General features: G+C 40.6%; 1 protein-coding gene across 6 annotated transcripts in view; it reads right to left on the bottom strand.

Annotated features, from left to right (window-relative positions):
• The window catches only part of KLF12 (KLF transcription factor 12), a 251,064-nt gene that overhangs the window by 152,967 nt on the left and 72,566 nt on the right, over positions 1–25,531 (bottom strand). For all 6 annotated transcript variants that reach the window (XM_069880335.1, XM_069880370.1, XM_069880353.1 and 3 more), the window contains exon 3: positions 2,908–2,997. In XM_069880335.1, coding sequence (XP_069736436.1) covers positions 2,908–2,997 — 90 coding nt within the window. The remainder of the gene's footprint in view (positions 1–2,907; positions 2,998–25,531) is intronic.

The following is a 25,531-nucleotide window of genomic DNA, read 5'->3' as shown; positions in this document are numbered from 1 at the left end:
GGTTCAGTATCCCTACAGGGAGTATCCTTGGAACTCTCAATTAACTTAATATTAATTTCAATAAAGCTTTGCAGTTGTAGACATCCAATTGTCTTGTAGACAGCAAAAACACGGAGGACCCACCAAGACTGGGCTCCTCAGTTATTACATCTGGCAGCCTCCAACACAACAAAATCAACCTGAGGAACAACCTTCCTTGCTTCACCACACGTTGTACAGTCCAGTTCCAAAAGGGCCAAGCGAGATCATCACACAGCACCACAAGGGAATTCTGCTCATGGGCCTGCTGCCATTGGACAGGGCTGCAAGCTGATGCTAGATAAATTCAGATTAAAAATCAGGTGCATGCTTTCACAAGAAGAATGGGTAACTATCAGTAAAGATGAGGGAAGTTCTTCACCGCAATCGGTTTTAAAATCAAGATCTTCATTTGAAATGTGGGCCCAAACTTAAACCAGAGACAATTTAAAGTGGTCCTGTAGCCCTTCTCAGACAAAAGACTGGGTATTCTCCCAACTCCTCCAAAGCTCCATTAACAAGGAATGGCAGCTTAGCGCTCCGGTTTGATTGCTTGGCACTCACTGTCCTGTTTGAGGGCCACTGGTGACTCAGATTCTGTTGGATTCACTCTTCCACAACCAACACAGCCTTCAGCATTTTCTAACCAGAGACGAAATCTTCTTTTCAATACCCTTAAGCCATATCTCACCTTTGCTCTTGCAGCAAACCTAGAACCAACAACACATACCAAGCAGGAACAGCAGAACTCCAGATGTCTTTCTATAGGGTTTGGAAAAGTTTGTGTAGTCTTATCTGTTGTTCAGCATCCTAAGTGATCAAGCTTTGGCTGCTGCCTTCAGAAGACTCAAAATGCCACTTAGTCTGCGAATTTTCAAAGTAAAAAACATGTCTCCCTGCATACCCATATGCTGCCTTGGAGGTGCAACTGAAGGAGCTTTAGGTATCATAATAACACAAATAAACATCACAATTTCAAATTCATACTACTTGGATCACACTTTAGTTCCTACTGTGTTCTTCCCAGTTATGATATTCATCTTCCCAAACAGCTCCATGTGCTGTCTTCAGTAATCACACCCTTCAAACACTTGTCCCTGTTATGTCTACCAGCATCTACATATTCAAAACAGTCTCTGAAGCACATGCTAAACATCTGTTTCAACCACCTTTCTCTTTAGAGTTTAAGTTGTTTGTTGGAAAATTGCCATCCTAATGGCTCACTCCTCTGTTAGCGAACTGGAGAATTCATTTTGTACTTATTGATTGTTCCCTAATGTAGAGTCATAAAGGTGCCAGAGACTCTTGACCAGACACTACTTAATTAGTAACAAAGCGCATAAAAGCCCAAATCAAAACGAGCTCTTTGTCCAGTGGTTCAGTCATTGGAAAAGACAGAGGTGACATCATTTTCTGCTAACACATAAGTCCATAAAATTTTATTTAAAAAACCAAGGAAATTAAAAAACTATATAAACTGTTCATTTCCTTCCAGTCCCTAAGACACCAAATAGGTCTTCCAGAATCAAATCACACTTTGCGAAAGGAATTATTCTTCATAAAGGACCCAGCAACATGCATCATGCATAGAATTTATTTTAAACTACACAAAGGCAAATACCAATAAAAAAATTTGTCTTCTGAACAATATAGAGAAAGGTTTATGTTCTTACAAAGACATAATGCAAAGCCACCAGAAAGCATTAAAAATTACCTCTAATGGATCTGCCTTTTCATCATTGTGGCTCATACAATAGTCTGGCTTTTATGTCCAACCAAACTGCACTGTATCGGACAATTTTCTGAGGATACCAGCTCTCAAGAAGGCAGAGAGATGGGCAAGAAGTCTAATAACTGTCAAGTTTTTTTTTTTTTTCTCAAATCTAAAGCATCAGAAAAATCCTGAATAACTGATCTCTCAGTCTTTCAAATTAAGTCATTGTGAAAGTTAATTCCTTCTCTTCCACTATCATTTAAATTCTCAATTAAATAACTGAGAAAATAGCAGGAAGGAAAAAAGCCAACTAGCAGACGAAAAAGCCCATCCCTGCATGGAAATACCATTGCTGCTTCTATGATGCATCTGTCTTCAGAGCAGAGAGGTGGGTTGGATTGTTTAGGATATTAAGACCCACACAAAGAAATAAAGATTCACAGTAACACAAAGTCCATTAAATACAGATGCCCTCATAATAAATTCACAATTTAATTATTAATTATGATGCAATTATTACCACATATGTAAAGAAAATACCCTTAACAAGTCCAAAAACCGAGTCTTCACTCCTAAAATCTACCACTTCAAAGCCAAACGCTGGTTTGCCACCAAATTCAAAATCTCTGTCCTATATTCAGTAATCTCTGTGATACCAGCTTTAACCATCTAAAGCTTCTAGCTTTCTTCTCATAAGGAGAACAAGCATATTCCACCAAAAAGAGAGCACTTTTGCACAAACTGAAAATTGAGCAGGACATATAAACAACAACACAACCACAGTAAGGCAAATATCCCAAGAAGGCAGAATAGCAAAGATATGTTCGCACTTCTTAGACACGAGTTTGGCTTCTTTATCATAATCTATTATACTTTCCTGTTTTTTTTTTAAACTGCATTTTTATTTATAATTGTAAAATTACACCAACAGCATCTCAGCTATCCCAGATAACTGCATTAAGTTTTCCACAGATTTTTTGTTCCATGATCCCAGCAGAGGAGACCAGATGCTCACTAGTACATCTCACAAGAAAATTAGCTCAAAAATGGCAGAAATTAAGAAAAATGTAGAAAGGAAAACAACAATACAATGGGAGGGACAGATGACCAAAAAGAAGCTTGGGAAGGGTCATTCGTGTGCTACAGAGTGAGGTCGCACAGAATCCTCTGCTTACCCCTTGCTCGGATTCCAGCAGCTCTGTTTTGACTCTGACTGCCGGCATCCCATCAAGCATTAACATTCTGTTCTCAAAGGCGCTGATGTCCTAAGGCAAAAAAAGGACAAGGTTAATCAAAAAAATGACAAAAAACACTTTAACTCACTGGTTTAGTTCTATGATACTGTGGAATTAAGCAAGTTTATTTTAGCACAAATGAAGTTAACAAAATATAATATTAATTTCAAGGAGTAGCTACTAAGTCAATATCTCTGTTAGATAGTAAATTATAGTTTCAATTATCCTTAAAAGAGAACTAAGCCTTCATAAGCAACAAGGGAAAATTATCTCCAATTACTATTTTATGATTTGAAATTAAACATGCAGGTGCATATATATATATTCCTTGCTTTAGAACTGGAAAGGAGAGCAGTGATGTCAAATAGCTTCAGGGGTTTGGCAGTATACTTCAGTATATTTGATTTCAATCAAAGCATTTGTACTTCTGTGTTATATAGAGAAAGCATACACTTGAATTCACAGAAGTTATACTGAAGTCCTGTACATGCACACCCCATAAATTAGCACCCATCAACCCCTCAGATTTCATCATTCATTGTCTTCTGAAGTTATCACCATTTGTCAACAAGAACTTTCACATGCTCAACTCTGACACAAAAGAAATAAATCAGCATCTTAAGAACGTGCATTGCCCTTGTAGTAACAGGCAATATATGGTGAGAGCTCCAGTCTGAAGTGAGATCTGCAGAACTGTGCTTCCCTGAATCAACATCCCTGCTAGGAATGTCTCATCCCTCTGTTGCTGGAGTAGTTCATGGAGATGTGCAAAACAACCTCTTGTGCCTTCAATTCAAACCCGACTACCTCAACCTGAGTCAATTTCTGTTCCAGTCAAGGTTAAAGGCTGATGTTTGAAAGCCCCTCCGGCTGCCATTTAGATTGGACAAGACAGAGAGGATAGAAGACATTTTATCACTCAAGCTAAAGTCCTTACAAATCCAGACACCTTCATCAGCAGTACAGAAATACGAAGACGTCACAGCTACTTTTCAAATAGTGAAACTGGAGCACAGATCACTTATAAGTGATATTCATTCACAACCATTTATTTATCTGCAGCCCTGTCTGGAACAACACTCATGACAGGAAACTCACCTCCACTATAACTGTTACCTCACAGTCCTCAATAACCACACTGCAATGGAGAAAACACTTTCCCTGTATTTCATGCGCAGCCGATCTGTTCAGTGCTGCCTGGTGCTGTTACTCATAAGGAATGTGTTCATAGATCTGTTTCTTACGTGGCTGCTTTGAGGGAATTTTAAGAAAAATAGTCTGTCCTAATGGAACTTCCAGAATACATTTTAAAAACATAAAGGACTCTAAACATTTTCTTTTTTCCAATTAATGCACTCATCCCAGGATCTTCATTTTCAGGGACATAAATATTGCAGCATCTGGGCTTTTTTTGTATACTCCTTTATTTTATTGTAATTTAAATAACACACTGAAAAGTAGAGAAATCAATACATCCATGCTCCAACACGGTACCACAGGCAGGGCAAATGACCTGCTTAAAATCCCCATCGCTCTCACTTTGAAAATCATGTGTTGCAGCACATGTGGTTTGATACTACAGGGCATGCAGGAACTTGATAGTGAAGCAGACAAGCAAATGCAATCTCTATTTTTTTCCTTTAAAAGTTGACTTAGATAGTTCATAAAAAGCTCTAAAATATTGTTATAAAATTTCAGATCAAATTAGTAGTTTTCAGCAGAACATCCCCATATTCAAACACATGTGAATGAAGATGAGTTATGTTAAGATGCCCTAGTCCATCCTATGCTACTGCTGTGTATCTACTGCACTTCAGGCTTGAAATAACAGAAGGGAGAAAAAAATACTCTTCCTATGCCTACTCAGTGATTTATTTCATGCACCTTGATTCAACATTTATGGCATGATGTGGGGAAAGAGGAGGAACTCGGATGCCACAAAACAGCTGGCTGATATTGCTCCAAGGCGTTAAGTCCCTCTTCTCAGCAAGGGCAATGCACTGCTTACTTATCAGAAGCAGCTCTTGGGTATCACTGAGCTCCAGCAGTTTGGATGTGGTTAGAGCTGGAGCAAGAGCAGGAGTCAGACTGGCATTCCTGGCTCCCTCAGCACATGGTCTGCAGAGAGGTCCTTCTCCCTTCTTGATTTATAGGCAGCACAGTTGAGTTTTACAGCAAGCTCAGGAACAGAACATCACCAAGCATCCCTTAGGCTGTTTAGCTCGAAGACAAAGAAGGATGAGCCGATATTGCTTGGTGTCCCTAAGGAGGTCTTACCCACCTGAATGAAGGGATGAAGCTGGCTTGCGCAGGAGGCACAAGCAGGAGGAGGGGGGAAGACAAAGTGCCACCGAGGAAAGGGAGATTTAATGAACTGTTAGAATCTGATTAGAGGCTAATGTCCCTTTTAGTGCTTTGTACCAATTTACAGCTGATATACTTGAACCATTTTTCCCCACTGGCTGTGATAAACTCATTAGTTTTAAAAATGCAAGCTAACCAGAGCCTTTGAAGTTTAAAACTGATAAATCATGAAAACCTGACTAGTTCATGTACCATTTAACACATTTACATTTAACTAAATTTTCATAGTGTTCACTTCCCCTTTTGTTCTCTAAAATCATCTTTCTTAAAAGCAGCACTCTGCCTTTTGAGCGCTGGTCTGTAGAATGAATGCAGTGAATAGCTGGCTTTTGGGCCATCTATAATTCAGAGTAGCAATAAACACAGAAGTGGATTCTTTCCAAACTGTTTGACCCTCTCTGCATTCATAATTGAAAGGACATTGTGTGACATAATCATAGAACCACAGAATTGTTTGGGTTGGAAGGGACCTCAATGACCATCCAGTTCCAACCCCACTGCTGTGGGCAGGTACACATTCCACTGGGTCAGGTTGCTCATAGCCTCACGCAGCTTGGCCTTGAACATGTCCAGGGATAGGGTATCCCATCATATCCAGGACAGGGGAAAGCTCTGCCTGGTAACAGCTGAGTAGATCCAGTCCGTATGCTATACATATGGATGACATGTTTAGACCAACAGCCATCCAGAGAGCTGATCTCTCCAAACTGCACTTTCATGCTCTAACAAGTGTTTGGGCTATATGTTCAAAGTCATTCAGCTAACAGGATGGAATTGCTGAGGTTCACATGCAGTAGGCAGTCATCTAAGGCAGACAGGCTTGACTCACCCCCATGGGGGCCGGGAGCAAGAACTGAGTTCCCCCAGAAGCCTCTCCAGTTGGCCAGGCAGAGTGAGCATCTGCACCCCAGGGTGGCCGGGCTGTTCCAGTGCCCCACATTAACTGCTGACACCCAAAAGACACACCAGCAAAGACTGTACATATGAGGTCTTGAGTCGATGCATTTTTCATGCTGCAGTCCCCTCCTGGCTCACTCAACTCTCTTCATTGACTGTGGCTGCTGAGTTCCAGCTCCCAAGACTGCCCACGTAGAAAAGGTGATCTGAACTCATGTGACAGCCCTCCCTTCTATATTCTCCTGCCTCTCACTCCAACCCACCTTGTGGACTCCAATCACCCACCTAGGCAAAATGCATAGCAGACGAACATCCTAATCTGGGCACATTGCCAAGTGTAACTCTGCATGACCTTATCAAAACATCTGCTCTTTTGGATCAATGAACTAACCTCTATTTCTCAGAGCCATCCATTTGAGCCTTTCACTAATCTTATCTGCCCATTTATTCCCTTGAAAGACCAAATAAACCACAAATCAAACGCAGGTCCGTATGGGCAACAGCTATCAGAGCACTTGTTACAGAAGATGGATAAGTTTTTGGGCTCTTCCTCCTCCTAGAAGAGTCTGTATTTTCAGTACAGAACCATTGCAACTAAAACTGAAGTTTTCTTTATGAGGATGATCTTCTGTTGCAAGTTTTAATCAAATTATCTTTGGCTACTTTAGAGGAAGGGAAAACAAAACCAAAATGTCGTATCTCATCCTGGTACAACCCCTCAGGGCATCCTGTAGTGCTTATTGAGTTATGAATTAAATTATAATGAAATTTGGCTCGTTCCATGAGAAGGGTTGTGGTTTGTAGCCCAAGTTTTACTTTGTCCAAGCCATACCTTTGAGAATCATGCTGCAATCTTGTTTAACAACAGATGAGTTGGTGCCACAACCAACCTATCTGAGACTCAACCAAAGACACACCTAAACCTCTGCCATAATTTCTTCTAAGCACAAGATGACAGAAACTGCCCATCCCCACTCCATACCACAGCTGTCATCTCTCCCAGTGACCAAGATTTTTAAGTCTAGCGGCTCAGTAAAGCATATGAAACAAAAAAAATACTCTCCCAGACATAGCCAGATCGTGATGGGCACAACTCTGCACAATCTCAGGAATAAACCAGTGAACTCAGGCCTCAAAGCACCCAGAACCCAGCTCTTGCACTTCCTGCACAGAACAACAAACATTTATGTTGCTGCACAAGACAGTCTCCTCCTCTTGTTTCATCACATGAATGCAAGAGATGATATACAGAAGCAAGGTGGACAATGCTAGTTACTGATGTCATTAACAAAGGTAATTGGCCTACTTAGTCACACTGAAGAGCTGCACACTGACCAGGCAAAGCTACTGATGGTTCGGAACTTTTCCATGAGACACCAGAAATATTTAGCTGAAAATTCAATGCTTTTAACTCCGGTGAGTTGACCTTGGCGAGCCAGCAGACGCCCACCCAGACACTCTCACACTACTCCTCCTCAACAGGAAAAGGGAAGAAAACAAGATAGGAAGCTCATGGGTCGAGATAAAGATAGGGACAGCACTTATGAGGTAATGTCATTGATAAAAGACTCAGTGTTGGCACAATTATTTAATTTATTACCAGTTAAAATAAAGTTGGATGGTAAAAAACAAAGATTAAACTAAAACACCTCCTCCACCCCTCCCTTCTTCCCAGATTCAACTTTATTCCCTCATTCCAACTCTTTCGTTACTTTTCTGTACAAATTTAACTTCTAAAGACAAACTTAGATTTTTGAGGAATGAAGCCTCAGTTAGGGGAAGAGCAGTCTAAAATTCAACATCACAGTTACATAAAAAGTTTCAGGTTTGAGAGTAGTATTTTTGAATAGCTAAGAGCTGAGAACAGTCATTACGCAGTCATCCTGTCGTAAAGCTTTGACTTGACCTGCCTCATCCTCTAGCCATTTTAAATAACTTTCTGCACATGCAGTCATTATAGTCTCATTTTATGGTTCTAAATTTTGATAATTTTTGCCATCAGCATTCTTGATAGTTTAGAAACACAGATTTTTTTGTTTTCCTTTTTTTATACAGATATCTTAAAAATATTACTGAAATGCAAAGTAGCCTATGTCACTCATTTACCCTAGCAGTAAGATTATCTTGTTGAATACCTCAGAATCATAGAATAGTTAGGCTTGGAAGGGACCTTAAAAACCATCTAGTTCCAACCCCCCTGTCACAGGGAGGAACACGTCCCACTAGATCAGGCTGCCCAAGGCCCCATCCAACTTGGCCTTGAACACCTCCAAGGATGGGGCAGCCACAACTTCTCTAGGCAACTTGCCCTGGTGCCTCACCACTCTCATGGTGAAAAAATTCTTCCTTATATCAAGCCTAAATCTGCCCCTCTCCAGTTTATACCTGTTCCCCTTCATCCTATCACCACAAGCCTTTATGAATAGTCCCTCTCCAGCCCCTTTCTGGTCCCCCCTCTTCTAGGCCCCTTTCAGGTACTGGAAGGTCACTATAAGATCTCCTCAGAGGCTCCTCTTCTCCAGGTTGAACAAACCCAACTCTCTCAGCCTGTCCTCATATGGAAGGTGCTCCAACCCTCATATCATTTCTGTAGCCCAACTCTGGACCCATTCCAACAGCTCCATATCCTTCTTATGTTGAAGATTCCAGAACTGGACACAATACTCCAGATGAGGTCTCACGAGAGAGGAATAGAGGGGCAGAATCACTTCCCTCAACCTGATGACCACGCTTCTTTGGATACAACCCAGGATACAGTTGGCCTTCTGGGCTGCGAGTGCACACTGCCAGCTCATGTCATGCTTCTCATCAACCAGCACCCCCAAGTCCTTCTCTGCAGGGCAGCTCTCAATCACATCATCCTCCATCGTGAACTGAAATCGCAGATTGCCCCGACCCAGGTGTAGGACCTTGCACTTGGCCTTATTAAACCTCATGAAGTTCTCACAGGCCCACTTCCCCAGCCTGTCGAGGTCCTTCTGGATGACATCCCAGTCTTCCAGTGTGCCAATGACACCACATAGCTTGGTGACATCTGCCAACTTCCTGAGGGTACACTCAATCTCGCTGTCAATATGATTGATGAAGATAGTAAACAGCACTGTCCCCCACCCGGGGGACACCACTTGTCACAGATCTCCATCTGGACTTTGAGCCATTGACCACTACTCTTCGAATACAATCATCCAACCAGTTTCTTATCCATCGTACCGTCCACCCATCAAATCCATATCTCTCCAATTTAGAGAGAAGGATGTTGTAGAGGATTGTGTCAAAGGCTTTACAGAAGTCTAGATAGATCTCATCCATTGGTTTGCCCATGTCTACTGCTGTGGTCACCTCATCATAGAAAGCCACTAAGTTGGTCATACAGGATTTGCCCCTGGTGAAGCTGTGCTGGCTGCCATTATTCACCTCCATGTCCTCCCTGTGCTTTAGCATAACTTTTAGGAGGATCTGTTTCATGACCTTCGCAGGCAGAGAGGTGAGGCTGACAGGTCGGTAGTTGCCAGGTTCATCTTTTCTACCATTTTTAAAAGTACGCACAATGTTACCCTTCTTCCAGTCACCAGGGACTTCTCCTGATCGCCATGACTTTTCAAATATCATGGAGAGTGGCTTTGCAACCACATTGGCCAATTCCCTCAGGACTCTGGGATGCATCTCATCAGGTCCCATAGACTTATAAATGTTCAGGTTCCTCAGGTGGTCATGAACCTGATCTCCCCCTACAGTGGGAGACGCTTTACCCCCCTGGTCACCATCTTGCCGTCCCATGACGCAGGAGGGTCATTAATTTATATTAGTCTCATAACTTACATTACGGTAGTGAAGTTATCCACTAGTAAAAGCAACAGAAAGCATAACACCACAAGGCAAAATTTTGAAGTGATCCACTCAAGGCAAAGCTTTTGAAGATCTAACAGACTTTTTTAAGTTTATGACTGTATAAGACTTCCAACTTTGAAATTGTTTTTTATCTTTGTTTCAAGGGATAGTAGAAGAACGAAAGATTACCATCTCTTCTCAAATATAACTATCTCCATAGGAAGAAGAGGCCAAGGAGAATTTTGACTTTCTAAATTCTCACAGGATAGAATCACACAATTCTCTACTACCTCAACCGCTCGAAAACCTTCATCTCCAAGGATGTCCTTTTATACCATACAATGAGATTTGTTAGTCACTTAAACACAGTTATCTCTAGGGTTAAGGATACCGGTTAACATTGCCACAGTATGTGCAAGAGCAGTTCATTTTTAAAAGAGAAGGAAACAACTATCGGATAGAAAATAAAAGGAAATTTATGTGGCCAGAAAATAATCACTCAACTGGGAGTTCTGCCAGGGAATCAAGGTTAACGGCCCATGTCTTGCCATAAGATCTTCATCATATGTAATTATGTCTATAGCTGTGTGAAATGTTCATAATGAAAGCAGAGACTGGTAGTTCTGCATTTTACTTTTAACTTGACTTTCCAGTCAAATTTACCAGAAAAGGATCATTTGTGTTTATTGATGCTTCAAGGAAAACCAAAACAATTTCTTAAGAAAAAAAAAAAAGAGTGAAGTCTTAAACTTCACATAAATGTGAAACTGGGTGGGACTGATGTGAGTTTGTTCCAATTCAAAATGAAATTCCTTCAGTGAGAGGATAACACAAAGTTTGCAGAAGCCTGGGTGAATGGACAAGCTGCAGATTATGTCTTATCTATAAACCAAAATCTTAAAAACACCACACCAATGGACTTCTGGAAATCTGCTGAAGAATAATTAACTAAAGCTCATAGCAAGGTTATTTTTCACTGATCTACACACATCCCTCTGGTCTTCTCTTAGCCCCGAACAGAGCTCAGGGTAGACGCAAACACAGTGTATGAAATCCCATACATCACCTCATGCCACAGGACACTGCGGGAGGAAGGCAGTCTGGTATAGGTATCTCAGACATGCACCTGGATGGCTTCCACTGATCACAGAGTCATCATCACTCTAGGCTTAGTAAACATGTCTTCCTGGAAGGCCTCCGAGTGTGTTGACTTACTACAACCATGTAGTTGCCAGACTTCAACAGCAGCTGTGATTCAATGCTGCCAGTGCCCGAGAACCACATGCAATGACTAGTCATCAGCTTATGTTACCCTTCTGAGAACCTCATCGGATGTACCAGACCACGTCCGCCTGTATCCCCTTGTTACCAGTACAAAGACACACACATACAACATGAAATGATTCACTTTGTGACATGGTTTAGTAGGCACAGTGATGCTGCCCTGACAGGTAGACTGGATGACCTTAGAGGTCTTTCCCAACCTTCTACGATTCTACAAATGCAAGCTTCTTCAATTCCTATTCCTGTGCCAAGATTCCTTCAGAATAAAAAAAAAAAAAAAAAACCACCAACCCTAATTGTCACAGTTGGGGCGGCCAACAACACATAGAAGTTGTAAGCAAAGGACATCTTCATTGGTTTTACAAGACTTTTTATACCCTTTGTGGGACTGTGTGTTCATATATGATTGGTTTAGCCAAAGACCAACAGTTCATAATTGGATGACTCTTTCTCTGTTCTAACTTCATAATTGGATGATTCCACCTGCGGTCTGGCAGCTTCTTGATCTTGTTTACTTAGATCTTCTTAGCACTTTCCAGCTTCATCAAGGATAAGTGGGCATCTGTTCAAGGCCAATGTCAAGCTTGCATTCTGATCCCTCGTAGCAGCCGAGGTTTCCCACACCTAATTTTGAAGACAATGGGTTTACTCAGCAGGCAACCCTGTCAGCTCAGATGGCTTAAAATTCCTTTAAGTCAGCTCTGCTTTCCTGCCTCTTTTAGCTATCTCTACGAAGAATTACCAATCATTCCAGTAGTATGTAACTCAGACACAATATTTCACAACAGTAATCACACCAGAACCATATATTTAACTTCTATCAACATTATTGGCTTCGTTGTTTTCCTTCTAATACAACAATCACAAAGTATTTGATAAAATATCTGTGAACATCAATGGATTTATTAAGTATTTGTGGATTTTCTTTATCTTACATTTAAAAGTCCTGTGTAACAAAAAAAACCCAAACACATACACCCCCTCAAGCAACAGAAAGAGACAAAGAAGAGCCATCACTTAGGAGAGCTATATACTTAAGAAAGGGTCAATCTGGAAAAAGCACGCATTGTGTTTATCTGTACACAAAAACTAATTCTAGAAAGCCCTTTTCGTAACACTTCATGATGCATATTAGTAAAAAAACCTCTTTCCTTTGGGTTTTTTAAGCACAGACAAGTAGTGAAGACTGTTATCAAGTGGAAATTCACAGCTTTTTCACAAAAAACTCCACTAGTAATTGACCTAGCTTGCCACCTTTCCTTGACGACAGTTAGATGTCAAGTTGTTTTAAAAACTTACTAATCAATCTGCAAAGCAGTTTTCTGCTATCTTATGGTGACTGTCCTTGAGTTTGGAGAAAAGTTTTAAGAATACAAGGCTTAAAATTAAAAACAAACATCACCACTACCCTCAAAAAAAAAAAAAAGGCAATGGGAAATATAGAAGAGTTTTCATATAAATATTACATTGATTGAATTTGTTAAAATATATAGTACTCAAAATTTACCTCTAATATTAGGTGGGTTGTTCCCTCAGTTATTAAAAGATAGGCAATAAGTGATGAAACCAAAAATGTTCTTCCAATGGCCTAATTCCAGCTGCTAGGAAGAGCTGTAACTACAATCTTCACCCCAGCAGCTCCACCAGAGCAGAAGCACTGCCAGAGTGTCAGTATTTGCAAAACTGCATGTAAGAAGTGTTTGATTCACGCACATACCCAAATAACAAAGGAATAATTAAATATAGCTGAAAAACTGCATGCTACACATCACTCCATCAGCTTTCCTTGCACCTTTTGCACAGCACTTTACACGCACGTGGAGGAACAGTAATTGCTTTATCCACTTCTTGCTGTGCAGCAAACAAACTGCTTATTCTGACATTTCAAAAGAAAGGCTGTATGCTCTGATGAAACTCCAAAACTACAAATGTTTAACATCCTGTCACAACCCAATCTCTGTTATACCGAACATCAGTTTGAGGCTTTCCTGCTCTCCACAGTCTTCAGTGCAAACTCCTGAGAAAATATGAACATTAAAGCTGCTGAGTAGCACTCGGCCCATTTCAAACAAAGGGAAATTCTGACTTTTGTTCACTTAATGAATTAATTATAAAACCCCTCAATTAATGGAATTTGTAATTATCCACCAAATACGTGAACAAAATTGTTTAAAACAATGTCTTGCTCTCAGACTGCTCATATCAACTGCTAGACAGAAGTAGATACATGACTGCTCACATGAGGTGTTTCCTTACCCAAGACACGATGACCAAAATGTGTGTGTACAAAACTGTCAAATTAGATTCCACAAACATTAAATTACTATGGAATGAGGGTCCACTTTAAAGGCAATTCTAATTAAGCGCTAACAATTTCTAATCAACAAGACCCCAAAAATTTTAATTTCACGTTGCCGACATGCATTTCCCACAGATTCTCAGTATGGATCTAGCCATAAAAATTTCAGAAAAATAAATATGTGAGTAGCACATATAGCACTACTTTAACAGATTTACATGAACAGGAGTGCACTACTCGTACAAGAAATATGGGAAAGTGTTTCTTTATCAGGGAGTGCAGTGATAGGACAATTTTAAGCTGAAAGAAGGGAGATTCATGTTAGATATTAGGAAGAAGTTTTTTACTGTGAAGGTGGGGTTGCCCAGAGAAGTTGTGGAAGTTTCATCCCGGGATGCATTCAAAATCAGATTGGATGAGGCTTTGAGCAGCCTGATCCAGTGAAAGGTGTCCGTCCCCATGGCAGGGGGGTTGAAACAAGATGATCTTTAAGGTCCCTTCCAACCCAAACCAGTCTGATTCGATTATTTACTTTCTTCCAGTTATCAGGGATATCCTATGGTCTCCATCACCTTTCAAGCATGTTAGAGAAGGGTGCCACAAGGATATCAACCAGGGATCTCAATGCCCATGCAGGCAAGCAGGTGGGTCCCATGGACTTCTCTACAAATTTGTTTACCAAAAGTTATCACGCACAATAATACAGATACAATCTCTGGCTATGGAAGTATTTGTGCCCCTAGATATTTGCAAACTTGGAAGCTGTACTGGGGCAATACCATTGTTTACACACAGCCTGGCTACCTCCTTTCCCTTCCTCTAACAACAATCAACGAGAGATGGATGCCCTTTGCTGTGACAGAAAATGTCCATGTTTATATTTATGTTTTATTTATTTTACGTTTATATGTTGTCTTTTCTTTAAGTACAGCACATTAAAGCTAAACCAACTCTAAGACACAGGATTCCAGTCTCAAGATTCACACTCAGCAATGAGTTAACATTCTTCTGCCAAGTACTTGGTACATATCAATGCCAAAAAGGGGTATTAATCAAGGTGGGCCACTGTCTATTCTTCTGCAGCATTTCACTCCCTGCAAAAGGGAAACAAGGCAGTCAGCACACAGCACCTGCTTCAAATGACCCCTTCAGAGCCTTCTTCCTTTGTTTCCCCCAGCCACTACTCAATCACTAAAACCACAGCAATACAGTCTGTCCATGCACAGAATCATAGGAAGTCCTGAGCTGGAACGGACTAACAAGGATTATTTAGTCCAACATCTGTCCCTGCAGAGGACAACCCCAACATTCACACCATGTGTCTGAGGGTGTTGTCCAAATGCTCCTTGAATATTGTCAGGCTTGGCGCCATGACTGCTTCCCTGGGGAGCCTGTTCCAGTGCTCCACTACCCTCTGGGTGAAGAGCCTTTTCTTAATACCCAATCTGAACTCCCTCAGCACATCCTCTTGCGATTCCCTTGGGATCTATCATTGGTTACCAGAGAGAAGAGATCAGTATCTGCTCCTCCTCATTCCTTTGTGAGGAAGCTGTAGATCATGGTATGGTCTCCACACAGTGTACCCCTCATCTCCAAGCTGACCAAGTCATTTGAGCTGCTCCTCATACGGCTTCACCTCTAAAGCCCTCACCTGCTTTGTGGCCCTCCTCTGGACACTCTCCAGTAGCTTTATATCATTTTTACACTGTGGCACCCAAAACTGCACACCATAGTCAAGGGGGGACCACACCTGCGCAGAGTAAAGTGAGACAACCACCATTCCTGGTTGACTTCATGAATGGTACAAATCACAGCCAAACGATCATACCTGACAAAGCACCAGAACATTGCATGCTATTGTTATTCTCACTGAAATATATAGAATTATTACACCAAGCAATACAATCAAACTGCATAATCCTACTATTGAACTCTACCTTTTATCAGAGGTGCCTAAGCAAAAGTGTTTGACAGAATTGTGTGTGACTGCTAAATGTGCCCCTGCTGGGTCTTTAAATCCTCATTAGTGTTCTTTAACTCAGTGCACCTGATTATACACTGCACAGCAGGAAGATCTAACAAAGTATTGTTATTTGTATTATCTTTTTATAACCTAGCATCACGCTCCCATTAAAAATGTATAGCGACCTTATCCATGTCAAGGCTTTCAAGAAATAATGCACTGAGATAATTGGTTGTTTGGCATCATACATTGCTTTAATAGCGTGTGTCAGGTCCTGAGTCATACTAATATATTTAACGTTTCTCATTAGGACATAATAAGAAATTGTGCCTGTATAAATCACATATTTATTCCCAACACATGGCTTAGTTACACTGTGTAAAATGATGAAAACGATTTCCTGTCCACAGTAGCTATGTCTCACATAGAATAAAATGCTTTTATTAGATTTACTCTGCACCACAAGAACTGGATGGGTTAAGCTGATCGTATTTTTAAGCAACAATTTCTGCACAGGCATGGAGTGTTATGTGTACTGTATCTTTCTGAAGAGATGGACCACTAACATTAACGTGACAAACTGCCTCCATCACCATTCTGGATGCTGAAATTCAATAAACATTACTAAAATATTCTAACCACTAAAATAACAAGCCACAGTGGTTTCAAGAGCAGTGTTTATCAGACACTGAATGATGTTGGCACAAATCTGGAGAGTAATTCCCTGATGAACACAGATGATTCAGAAGATGCTTTTTACATGGAAAGCTCACGCCAAGTCAGCAGTTCACATGTAAAGTAAAAAGAATTCTAAGAATTCTTATGGAAAAATCTATCTTTTCTTAAAAATCATTCCTCACAGGATTAAAGTATTAATGCCAGGTATCCAGCTCATGAAAAGCATCAAATCCGTGTCATTGTTTGTGCTCTTTCTTCAGATGTCCGTTCACCAGCTCAGTGCAAACAATACATAGCCTCCATCCAACTTTTGTGTGCATGTGTATGCCTTCTCTATGTGGAAATATACTTTATACTGTTTAAAGACATTAATAAATTCTGCATTTTAAGAATTATAGAAAAAAGCACAGTAATTCTATCAGCTGTTTGGTGCCAGGAATAATAAATTATCAGCTCATAAGTGGAAATTGTGGAAGTGCACCACCATTTAAAATCATCTCCAAAACATTCAGTTGACGGGGGATTTCTGGTGGTAGTTTCAGTTTGTTTGTTTTTTTAAAGTAATGACAACTCTCTCTGAGGGATCATTTGCCTGAATAACAGCAGAGCTCTGAATTTATTTTCAAAGAATCATAGAATGATTTGGGGTTGGAAGGGACCTGAAAGATCATCCAGTTGCAACCCCCCTGCCATGGGCAGGGACACCTCCTACTGGATCAGGTTGCTCAAAGCCTCATCCAACCTGTCCTTGAACACTTGCCCACAAGATCAATAGATTATTTTTATTATTCTAAACCAAAAAATCAAGTATTAACTTGAATATATCAAAGTCGTGAAGAATTAAAAAAGAAGTAATACCACTGAACAACTGTGAGGAACTACTGAACTAATTCAAGAGATCACTCTTATTACTGCTACAACTCTACCTAATTATCAAGCCCTGCAGAACCCTACTCAGGCAAAGCAAGCCTTTCAAAATAGGTTACCCAATAATCCTTCGCATTTTTGCCATACAACTGCTTTAGGGTGAGATGTAAAGGTTTATGCCTGGATTGGATTATTTTTGTTGAAATTTTCCAAGGCGGATACTAGTTAAGTAGTATTTCTGCTCATCATGTCGAATTGCCTACCAAGAGGTTGTTAAGTGACCTTGCAAGGCAAAATCTTGACTGGCTACCTGGAACATCCCCCAAGGTTCGAAACAGTCCAAGCCAACAGATGGAAATGCCCACCTCCACTCTTCACTTGCAAGTTTAAGTGTAACAAGCATTCTTGAGCTGCCATCTCAGAAGGAAGTGGGGGTGGCAGACATCTACACTATGACAATAAAAGAAGCAGTAGATATTTACTCTTTTCCTCCCCCAAAATTTTTATAACTTGTAAAATTTTCCAACTGAAAGCGTCAAGATTTTGCACTAAATGAACAACAGTTTAACAAAACAACCACAGACATGCTAGCTAGCACTTAAGTTCCTTTGCAAATGCAATGTAAATTCAGTCACACATGGAAAAACATTGTTGTTTTTTTTCTTTTTTTCCTGATGTACTAGATAAGCATGTAGAAAAATACATTTAGGTCACTTATGTTTGGATCAGAAATGAGAGACTGAAGATTTGAGCAACCTGATCCAGTGGAAGGTGTCTTGCCCATGGCAGGGGGGGTGAAAATGGAAGATCTTTAAGATCCCTTCTGACCCAAACCATTCTATGATTCTGTGATACACGATTCTCTCCCAGATGAAAAGTACATGCATCCCGAAGTAGGGCAAGCTGTGGAAAAGCAAGATGCAAGGGAGCTGTCCTAACCATGGGGCTCCTTTGGACACCATGACTCTTCAGGATCCTCTTCTGTGTCCTTAGAATCTGGTAGCTAAGTAGCTACGTAGCACATTGGAAAGTCTGGAGGTTGAAATGAACTTTTCCTTTCACTTGCCTTGCTCATATCTTATTTAGGATTTTTAGCATTGTTTGGGGAACAGTTACAGACACTTTAAATCACATTTGCCTGGTGTGATCTTTTATTTATTTACTCTAAAGATCCCCATGTGGGAAAGTTCTGAGCCACTCTAGTGGAAGAATTTCAGTGTTTTAAAACACTTCCTGATGAAAACAATTCTGTCCTTACAAAACATTCTTCAGTTACCATCCTACCAAGCCATGATATGGACAGACTGCAGTAAACAGAAGCAAACAGGTTACTTCTTTGGTGCCCTTCCTCGCATACTGCAGGAACTGTAACAGTTACACACTTCTGGCTAGACAAAAATAACTGGTTTACTAGAATCTCAGCCAGAAAAAGAAACTAGTAAAAATTAAAAATTGACTTTGCACATCAACAGATAAATAATAATCACTACGCAGTATCCTGAGTAAATTTCACAGAACTAATCCCAGCTTGCATCTTGAAATTAAGAGCGGAACACAGCATATATCGTAGACCGATGAGGTATTGTCAATCAATACTTAAATCATTGGAAATATTTTAAGCTTTTTCATGAACAAAAGCAGAAAATAACCTTGTTCATTCATGAAATAATCCTTTTTTTTAACAATATCCTGGTTTCATATTAGGCAAATAAATACCCGTGTTTCTATGCAATACTGTACAATAAATTACTTATCCAGCCATTTCTAAAAGAAGTAGCAATTAACATCAGGTTAATACAAAAGGATTCTTAAGCTGCACATAGCTCATAGAAACCAGAAACTAAGGGCATCATTCACTCTTTGGAAACTTCCTATGCCCAACAGTAAATCTTTTCCTTCAGGCTGAAGTGGTAAGTAGCCTTGATCATAAGAAACTGTTGTTACAGATCAAAGAGTAATGGCACATTTATATTCAGAGTAAAGTAATAACCAAACTCTTGCTTGAAGCCAAATACACGGTTGAGAAACACACAACAGGACTTTCTATTACTGTCTACATTTAACCATTCTACTTTTCCAGTGTTTCTTTCTACATTTTCCATGCCAGAGAGACATCATCGGCTGAAGTCGAAAAAACACCCACACTAACACCAACCAAAGTGGGTGAACTGGTTTGAGTAAATTAAAGCCTGAAACCTCTTGATGTTCATATAAAAACTTCTTTCCAACATACACCCAGTTTCAAATTATGAAGGTTCTAAAACTTTTGAAATTACTATTATTATCACAATAGAAATAAATAGCAGGTGAGCTTGGTTTATAAATGCTTCCCATATATTTAAATAGGCAGCAGTTAGGATAATTACCCAGCCTCTTAAGAGCCTCTTTCACCAAGCCATGAATTATGAGCAGATAGTATATCTTTACTGCATAAAAGCTATATTTTCAGAGATGCATGTTGCTTGTCATTCCTGGAGAGCTTTAAAATTCCAGAATAAGACAGTATGAGAGTTAAAGGGATCCAGATTATTCATAAGAAAGGTTTGGCTCCTTGTACACGAATAGCCAGGGTACTATGAACTCTTGGGCTCTCTTCTGCATACAAAATGAGATTATCCTTACTTTCTGCAGAGATTATTAAGGCAATTCACTTGTTTTACATTCTGCAATAAAATAAACTCCACTGTCATGCCGCTTGGAAGCTCCTGTATCTCATCCATTATGTAAATCTCCAAAGAGTAGTTCAGCAAGTATCATCTCAGTTCCACTGTACTTAATAAGACGGCCTGCACATCTAAGTGAATTTTCATCTTCCTAAGACCAACAGAAACTCCTTACTACTTAATCTGCAAGAGATTCTCACTGTCATCTCTCTCCATAACCACCGTAGCCCAAGCTCATACAGATTTAAATGAAACTCAGCCTTAATTCCAAATGTTTAGGATTTGGTGTCGTCTCCTCTAAATAAAGAAAAATAAAGCCAAGGAAAAATAATGTTCTGAATCTCACTATTTCAAGGCCATCTTTTTGGTTTGTTTTTTTATTTTGGGAAGTTTGTTTGCTAATACAAATGCTGAAGCACTTCTATATTACTTAGAAGTCATGGTGGGAACTCAGTGCATGTTTACCTATACTGTTTGAAAGGCAAGGCTTCTGTTCTCACTTGAGCTATGCCCACATGTCCATTTGCAGCTGATGGCAGTAACCACAACTGTAGCAGACCGCTATCAGACTGAACCAAAACAACTACCAAAAAAAACCTCAGTAAGTGGCAAAGTTCAAAAGAAGGCAACAGCCTCAATGCAGGAAAACTTGCCCTTTCCTGACTCATCACCGAAACTTACTGAATCATCAGAAGGAAACACCACATGGAATGTGCAAGAGGGGGTCAAGTTGTAGTTTAATACTAGGAGCTTATCTTCTCTTTTACACAGATGTCCTTGGCTATATGAAATATTGTATTGAGTGGAATCATTATTCAGGTCTGTTAGCAGTGGATATCTGTATTAAAATAAATGCCTTCTCCTTACATGCTAGCTACTGAATTCTAACACATTCTTCTACACCCTCATATAAGAAGTGACAAATTGCCATAGTTTGACATTATTCTCTCCACAGCATGTCACAAATACTAAAATCTAAATGCATTTATTTCTAGCACTAAATGTTTATTGTCAGATATGTAGGAAAAAGAAAACAACAAAGCACGTTTAGAACTTCAGTTTCTGGTTCAATGACTCTTAATCAGCACTGCTGTGCAGACCAAGAACCATGGAGGTTTCCATTCTTGGTGAGAAGTAAAGATTAGCTCTAAAATGCAGTTAACTGTGCTGCTTCATGATGCTAAAGATTGATTAATGAACTGAGCCTGGAGAAGAGGAGGCTGAGGGGAGACCTTATCGCCCTCTACAACTACCTGAAAGGAGGTTCTAGCGACATGGGTGCTGGTCTCTTCTCCCAGGTAACAAGGGATAGAATAAGAGGAAATGGCCTCAAGTTGTAACAGGGGAGGCTTAGATTGGATATTAGGGAAAATCTATTTACTGAACGAGTGTGAAGCATTGGAACAGGCTGCCCAGTAAAGTGGCGGAGTCTCCATCCATAGAGGTGTTCAAAAATGTGTAGACATGGTACTTCAGGATATGGTTTAGTAGGCACAGTGGTGGTGTTGGGCTGACAGCTGGACTTGACGATTTTAAAGGTCTTTGCTAACCTTAATGATTCTGTGATTCTCTGATTCTATGAATTCATCCCACAATCAAAGTATCCTTTTTTAATATGCAAACACACACTGATAACTAATGCCCAGAAACAGGTCATTAAAGAAAATGCAGCACTAGTAAGTCCTGTAAATCTCTAGTTTAAACGTGTTTTGTCTGATGGATCGTGTCCAGCAGAACTGACCAGTATTCAACTTCTTGGAAACCATATACACGAAAGTATGAATTTAAACATTTTTCTTTCCATTAGGTGCTCTGGAAACTTCTGTCATACTTCTGAAAATATACACATCAAAATGGTCTTGTCAAACACTTCTGAAACTAAATGCTTTGTGCTCCCCTCTCTGGAGTAATATAAATTTAGTCATTATTAGAATTAGTATAATTGTTCTCTAGGTGTTCTAGGAATAAAAGGTGAAATGAGCTCAGTGACTGCTCTTTCATTCCCATGAGAACCTGCCACAGCAGCGAAACTGGGCTTCGAGAGCTGGGATCCTCAGAGATGCTTTGAAATCCCAAGGACCGGAGGATGAGTCTAGCTAAGTGGATCCTGGTGTACTCATCATGTCTGCACCAGCGTGGCTTATAGGCAGAGGACATGTCTGTTCTTCCAGGGAGGACACAGATATCTCATGGGAAGAACTGCCCTCTGGAGATGCTTGCTGCTGTATGCTGAGCAGTGGAAGAGGTGAGCCTTCAGCAAAATAACTGCAGTTGAGAGGAACAGATCCAAGCTTTTGAGATTTAGCAGTGGACTGTAATATTCTCTCAGTTAAGACTTGTCTTCACCAGGGGTCAAGTCTGAAAGAGGATCTGAAGAAGCTGGTTTGAAACAGAAATAGGTTTGAAAGCATCACTAAACAAAGAGGGGTAACGCAATCTCAACTGGGAGGACCCTGATCACTCATCTAGCAGAACTGTGAGCCTGCATCTCCTTCAACAAGCAGCACCGATGAAAGAGGAAGGGATATTCTCATTTTAGCTGAAGATATCTACAGCCTGTGTCTTTCATCAGCCCATGAGAAACCACAGCATCTTAAGTAAACTTTTTAGCAACCCCTGTCCAGGTTTGGTTTCTTCCAAAAGCTACCCAGCTTGCACAGCCTAAGGCCATGCTACAAGGTGAACCAAAGCACACCGTGCCAGGACACGCATGGAAGCATTTCCCAATCTAAGTTAAACCAGTTATACATTTGGCTCACTTCCCAGCTCTAGTCTGGACTACTCCAGCCAGCTTCCTCCAAAACCCAAACCAGCCTGTGGTGTGGAGGACTGATCTTTCCAAGCTTTTTTGAGGAACAGTGTGGACAAACCTCTTCCAATCTGACTGGTCCTACTGAGCCCTCCAAGTTTCCCCCCTTTGACCTCTACACCTAGCTTCACACCACAGCCCACAACACACAACAGATATTTCTGTGCCATGGGAACATGACATTGATAGGCCTCTAATTATCTCCAACAACAATAAGGAGCAATGAGAATACCACAAAGCTATGGGAGGACATCCAGACTCCAAAAGGCAGTAGCACATCTGCAGCAAGTGTAGCATGGAGGGAGCTAACCCTGGCCAGTGGGCATGCAGGAACCTGGCATCACCTGTACCACAGCCATGGTTTGTTCCCTTAAGTGGATGGACTTGGCCAGGCAGATACAGCAAGTCCTACGTTCAAGCTTGGCAGTCCTCAGATATTGAGTGCAGAAATGAGGAAACACTCGTGTGAACATTTCTCACCCAGATCTTTGGAGTGCTTCCATCATTTTATTGAATATAGCCTATAGCATGCATTTTGGAGATTACAAGAGGTAGCAGCATCTGTTTCTGCTCCTCCTGAGAAGCAGGAACTCTGCATTAGCACATCTCCTCTCCCTCACAGCAGACAAACACCAACACATCAGGCATTCCAAATACCAGAAATGGGAACCAAGGGTGTTTGTGCCTGTATTATGAAGCAATTTGTCACTTTGTGCTCACAAGCTAGTTTTTGCTATCTCTGTTCTCAGCTTTGATAAAACTTTTCAAGGTGAAGTTTTTTGCTTTTCACTACCAAAATTAAATAATAATAAAAAACAACAAAAACTCCAAAGCCCCAAAAATTCCCAAATTTAAAAAAAAAACAAGTGACAGTTGCAGGAGGACTCTAATCACCAGAAGAGTTGAAGCTCAGTATGACTTAAATCAATCAAAAAAAGTTAATTAATCATGCACCAAGCCTTACAATCAACAGCAGTAACACAAATGACAGATGCCAACACCACGTAGACATGGTACTTCAAGACATGATTTAGCAGGCATGGTGGTGTTGGACTGGATGATCTTAGAGGTCTGTCCAACCTTAATGATTCTATGATTTACTAACTAAAATTGTAAGAGGAAATCCATTAACTTCGTAATTTAACAGGCACTCTGCTGCACTGAGTTATGTCAATAGGTGCTGAAGCAGGTGTCTAAACATAGCTTTCATCTACACCCCTAATTTACTAGCCACAAAGTTATCCTCCTTGAAGAGGGAGGTAGGTATGAATTATCTAGGCAACATCAGCAAGATCTACCCTTGCTTTATAAAAATATTCAGTAATTTTAATCACCTGAACCATGGCAAAAATTCTAGTACTTTAAATACTCCACATTTTTGTCACATTTTGTCAATTCTAGACTAATTACTGTGAGCTGTACTACAGTGTGGGCTGCCTTACTCCCCCACACACCACCTCACATGAAGGTTGCTGCCATCCTTTTTTATGCAATTCTCCATTCTTCCTGTTTCAAAAAACTGTTGAATAAATAGAATTTTAATTCAAGAACTACTGTAACCTGAAACATCCCACAGTGGCTCCAAGCAGAGCAGAAATCTGTGCAGCCAGGAAGATGCAAACCCTGCAAACAAACCCAGCTGCTGGGACAGAGATGTTTCTCATTATTCTCAGCAAAGTTTCTTGGGCAGCTCTATGCTGACAACTTGAGAATGCAGCCTTATTTATTATATATAAAGATTTCTTTATTTATTGATTCTAAAGCAAAGCTTGAGGCTTTTGCAGTAGACCAGGTTTTAACAGGGGAAGTCCAACCCACCCCCGTGCTACTTTCATTGCCCTTCCAAAGTCTGAGGGTGCAGAAAGACCACAGGTGTCTTCACCCACTGATATAACACTTCTAAAATATGTTGTATTTTTCACATATTAAACTTCCCTGGTGGTGTTGTAGGCCAGGTTGGATAGGGCTTTGAGCAACCTGGTCTAGTGGAAGGTGTCCCTTCCCATGGCAGGGGCATTGCAACTGCATGATCTTTAAGGTCCCTTCCAACCATTCTATGATTCCATGAACTTAAAAGCAATGGTTACAACCAGGATGTTTGCCTCCTGGTCTACACTGGAAGGAATTAAATAAAAGGACAAAACCCTCAAAATAATAATCCAACTTGATTTAAACAAGGTCAGATCACAAGCCAAGCACTAAATAAGGTTTGTCTCTAACTTGGATGAGCTGATCTTGTGTGTGCATGTGTGCTTTGGATACCTGCCCCAAGCCAGCTGCTGACGAACACTATGTAAACACACCAAAATAGTTGAGAAATGAGTGGAAGGTAGCCAAGATCTGGGACCCATAAACAAGAAACCATTTAGGCTCTGAAAGCAACTGCCCAGCAGAAATGAAAAAAGAAATTGTGTAAAACAAATTTTGTACTGCTGTTCATTCGCAAAGGCTACAAGGAACGTCAAGGTCTTCCCAGAAATCATTCATTCATTTTACAAAAGCACAGGAAGAGGAACAAGCTCACATGGAGCACAAACACATCAAGCTGAAGGGGTTCATAAATGCTTTATTCTCCTTGGAAAAGATCAGTGCTGGAAATGCCCCTGGCAATTTCTCAGCCACAGAGATCAGTTACAAATCCACCTCACCCTATTCCCAGCAGGGCTCAGCCAGTGGCAAGCAAACCTGGGGGCTACCCCACTCCCCACGCACAGCTCTCCAGCAGCCTGTTAGCTGCGCTGGTGCCCAACAGGAAAGGATAGGAGCAAGAGACATCACAATATGTCACAGTCGATGTAAGGAACACACAAAGAAAGAAAACCTCTGCTCCTCCTCCCTTTCCTAAATATAAGGTTTAGGGTAAGATTTCCTCCCACCCTGCAGTTTCAGCATAAGGACTTCCATTTTTCAGT

The sequence above is a fragment of the Phaenicophaeus curvirostris genome, chromosome 1 (assembly GCF_032191515.1).
Source record: "Phaenicophaeus curvirostris isolate KB17595 chromosome 1, BPBGC_Pcur_1.0, whole genome shotgun sequence".
Classification (NCBI taxonomy): domain Eukaryota; kingdom Metazoa; phylum Chordata; class Aves; order Cuculiformes; family Cuculidae; genus Phaenicophaeus; species Phaenicophaeus curvirostris.
This window is presented reverse-complemented; position numbering and strand designations above follow the sequence as displayed.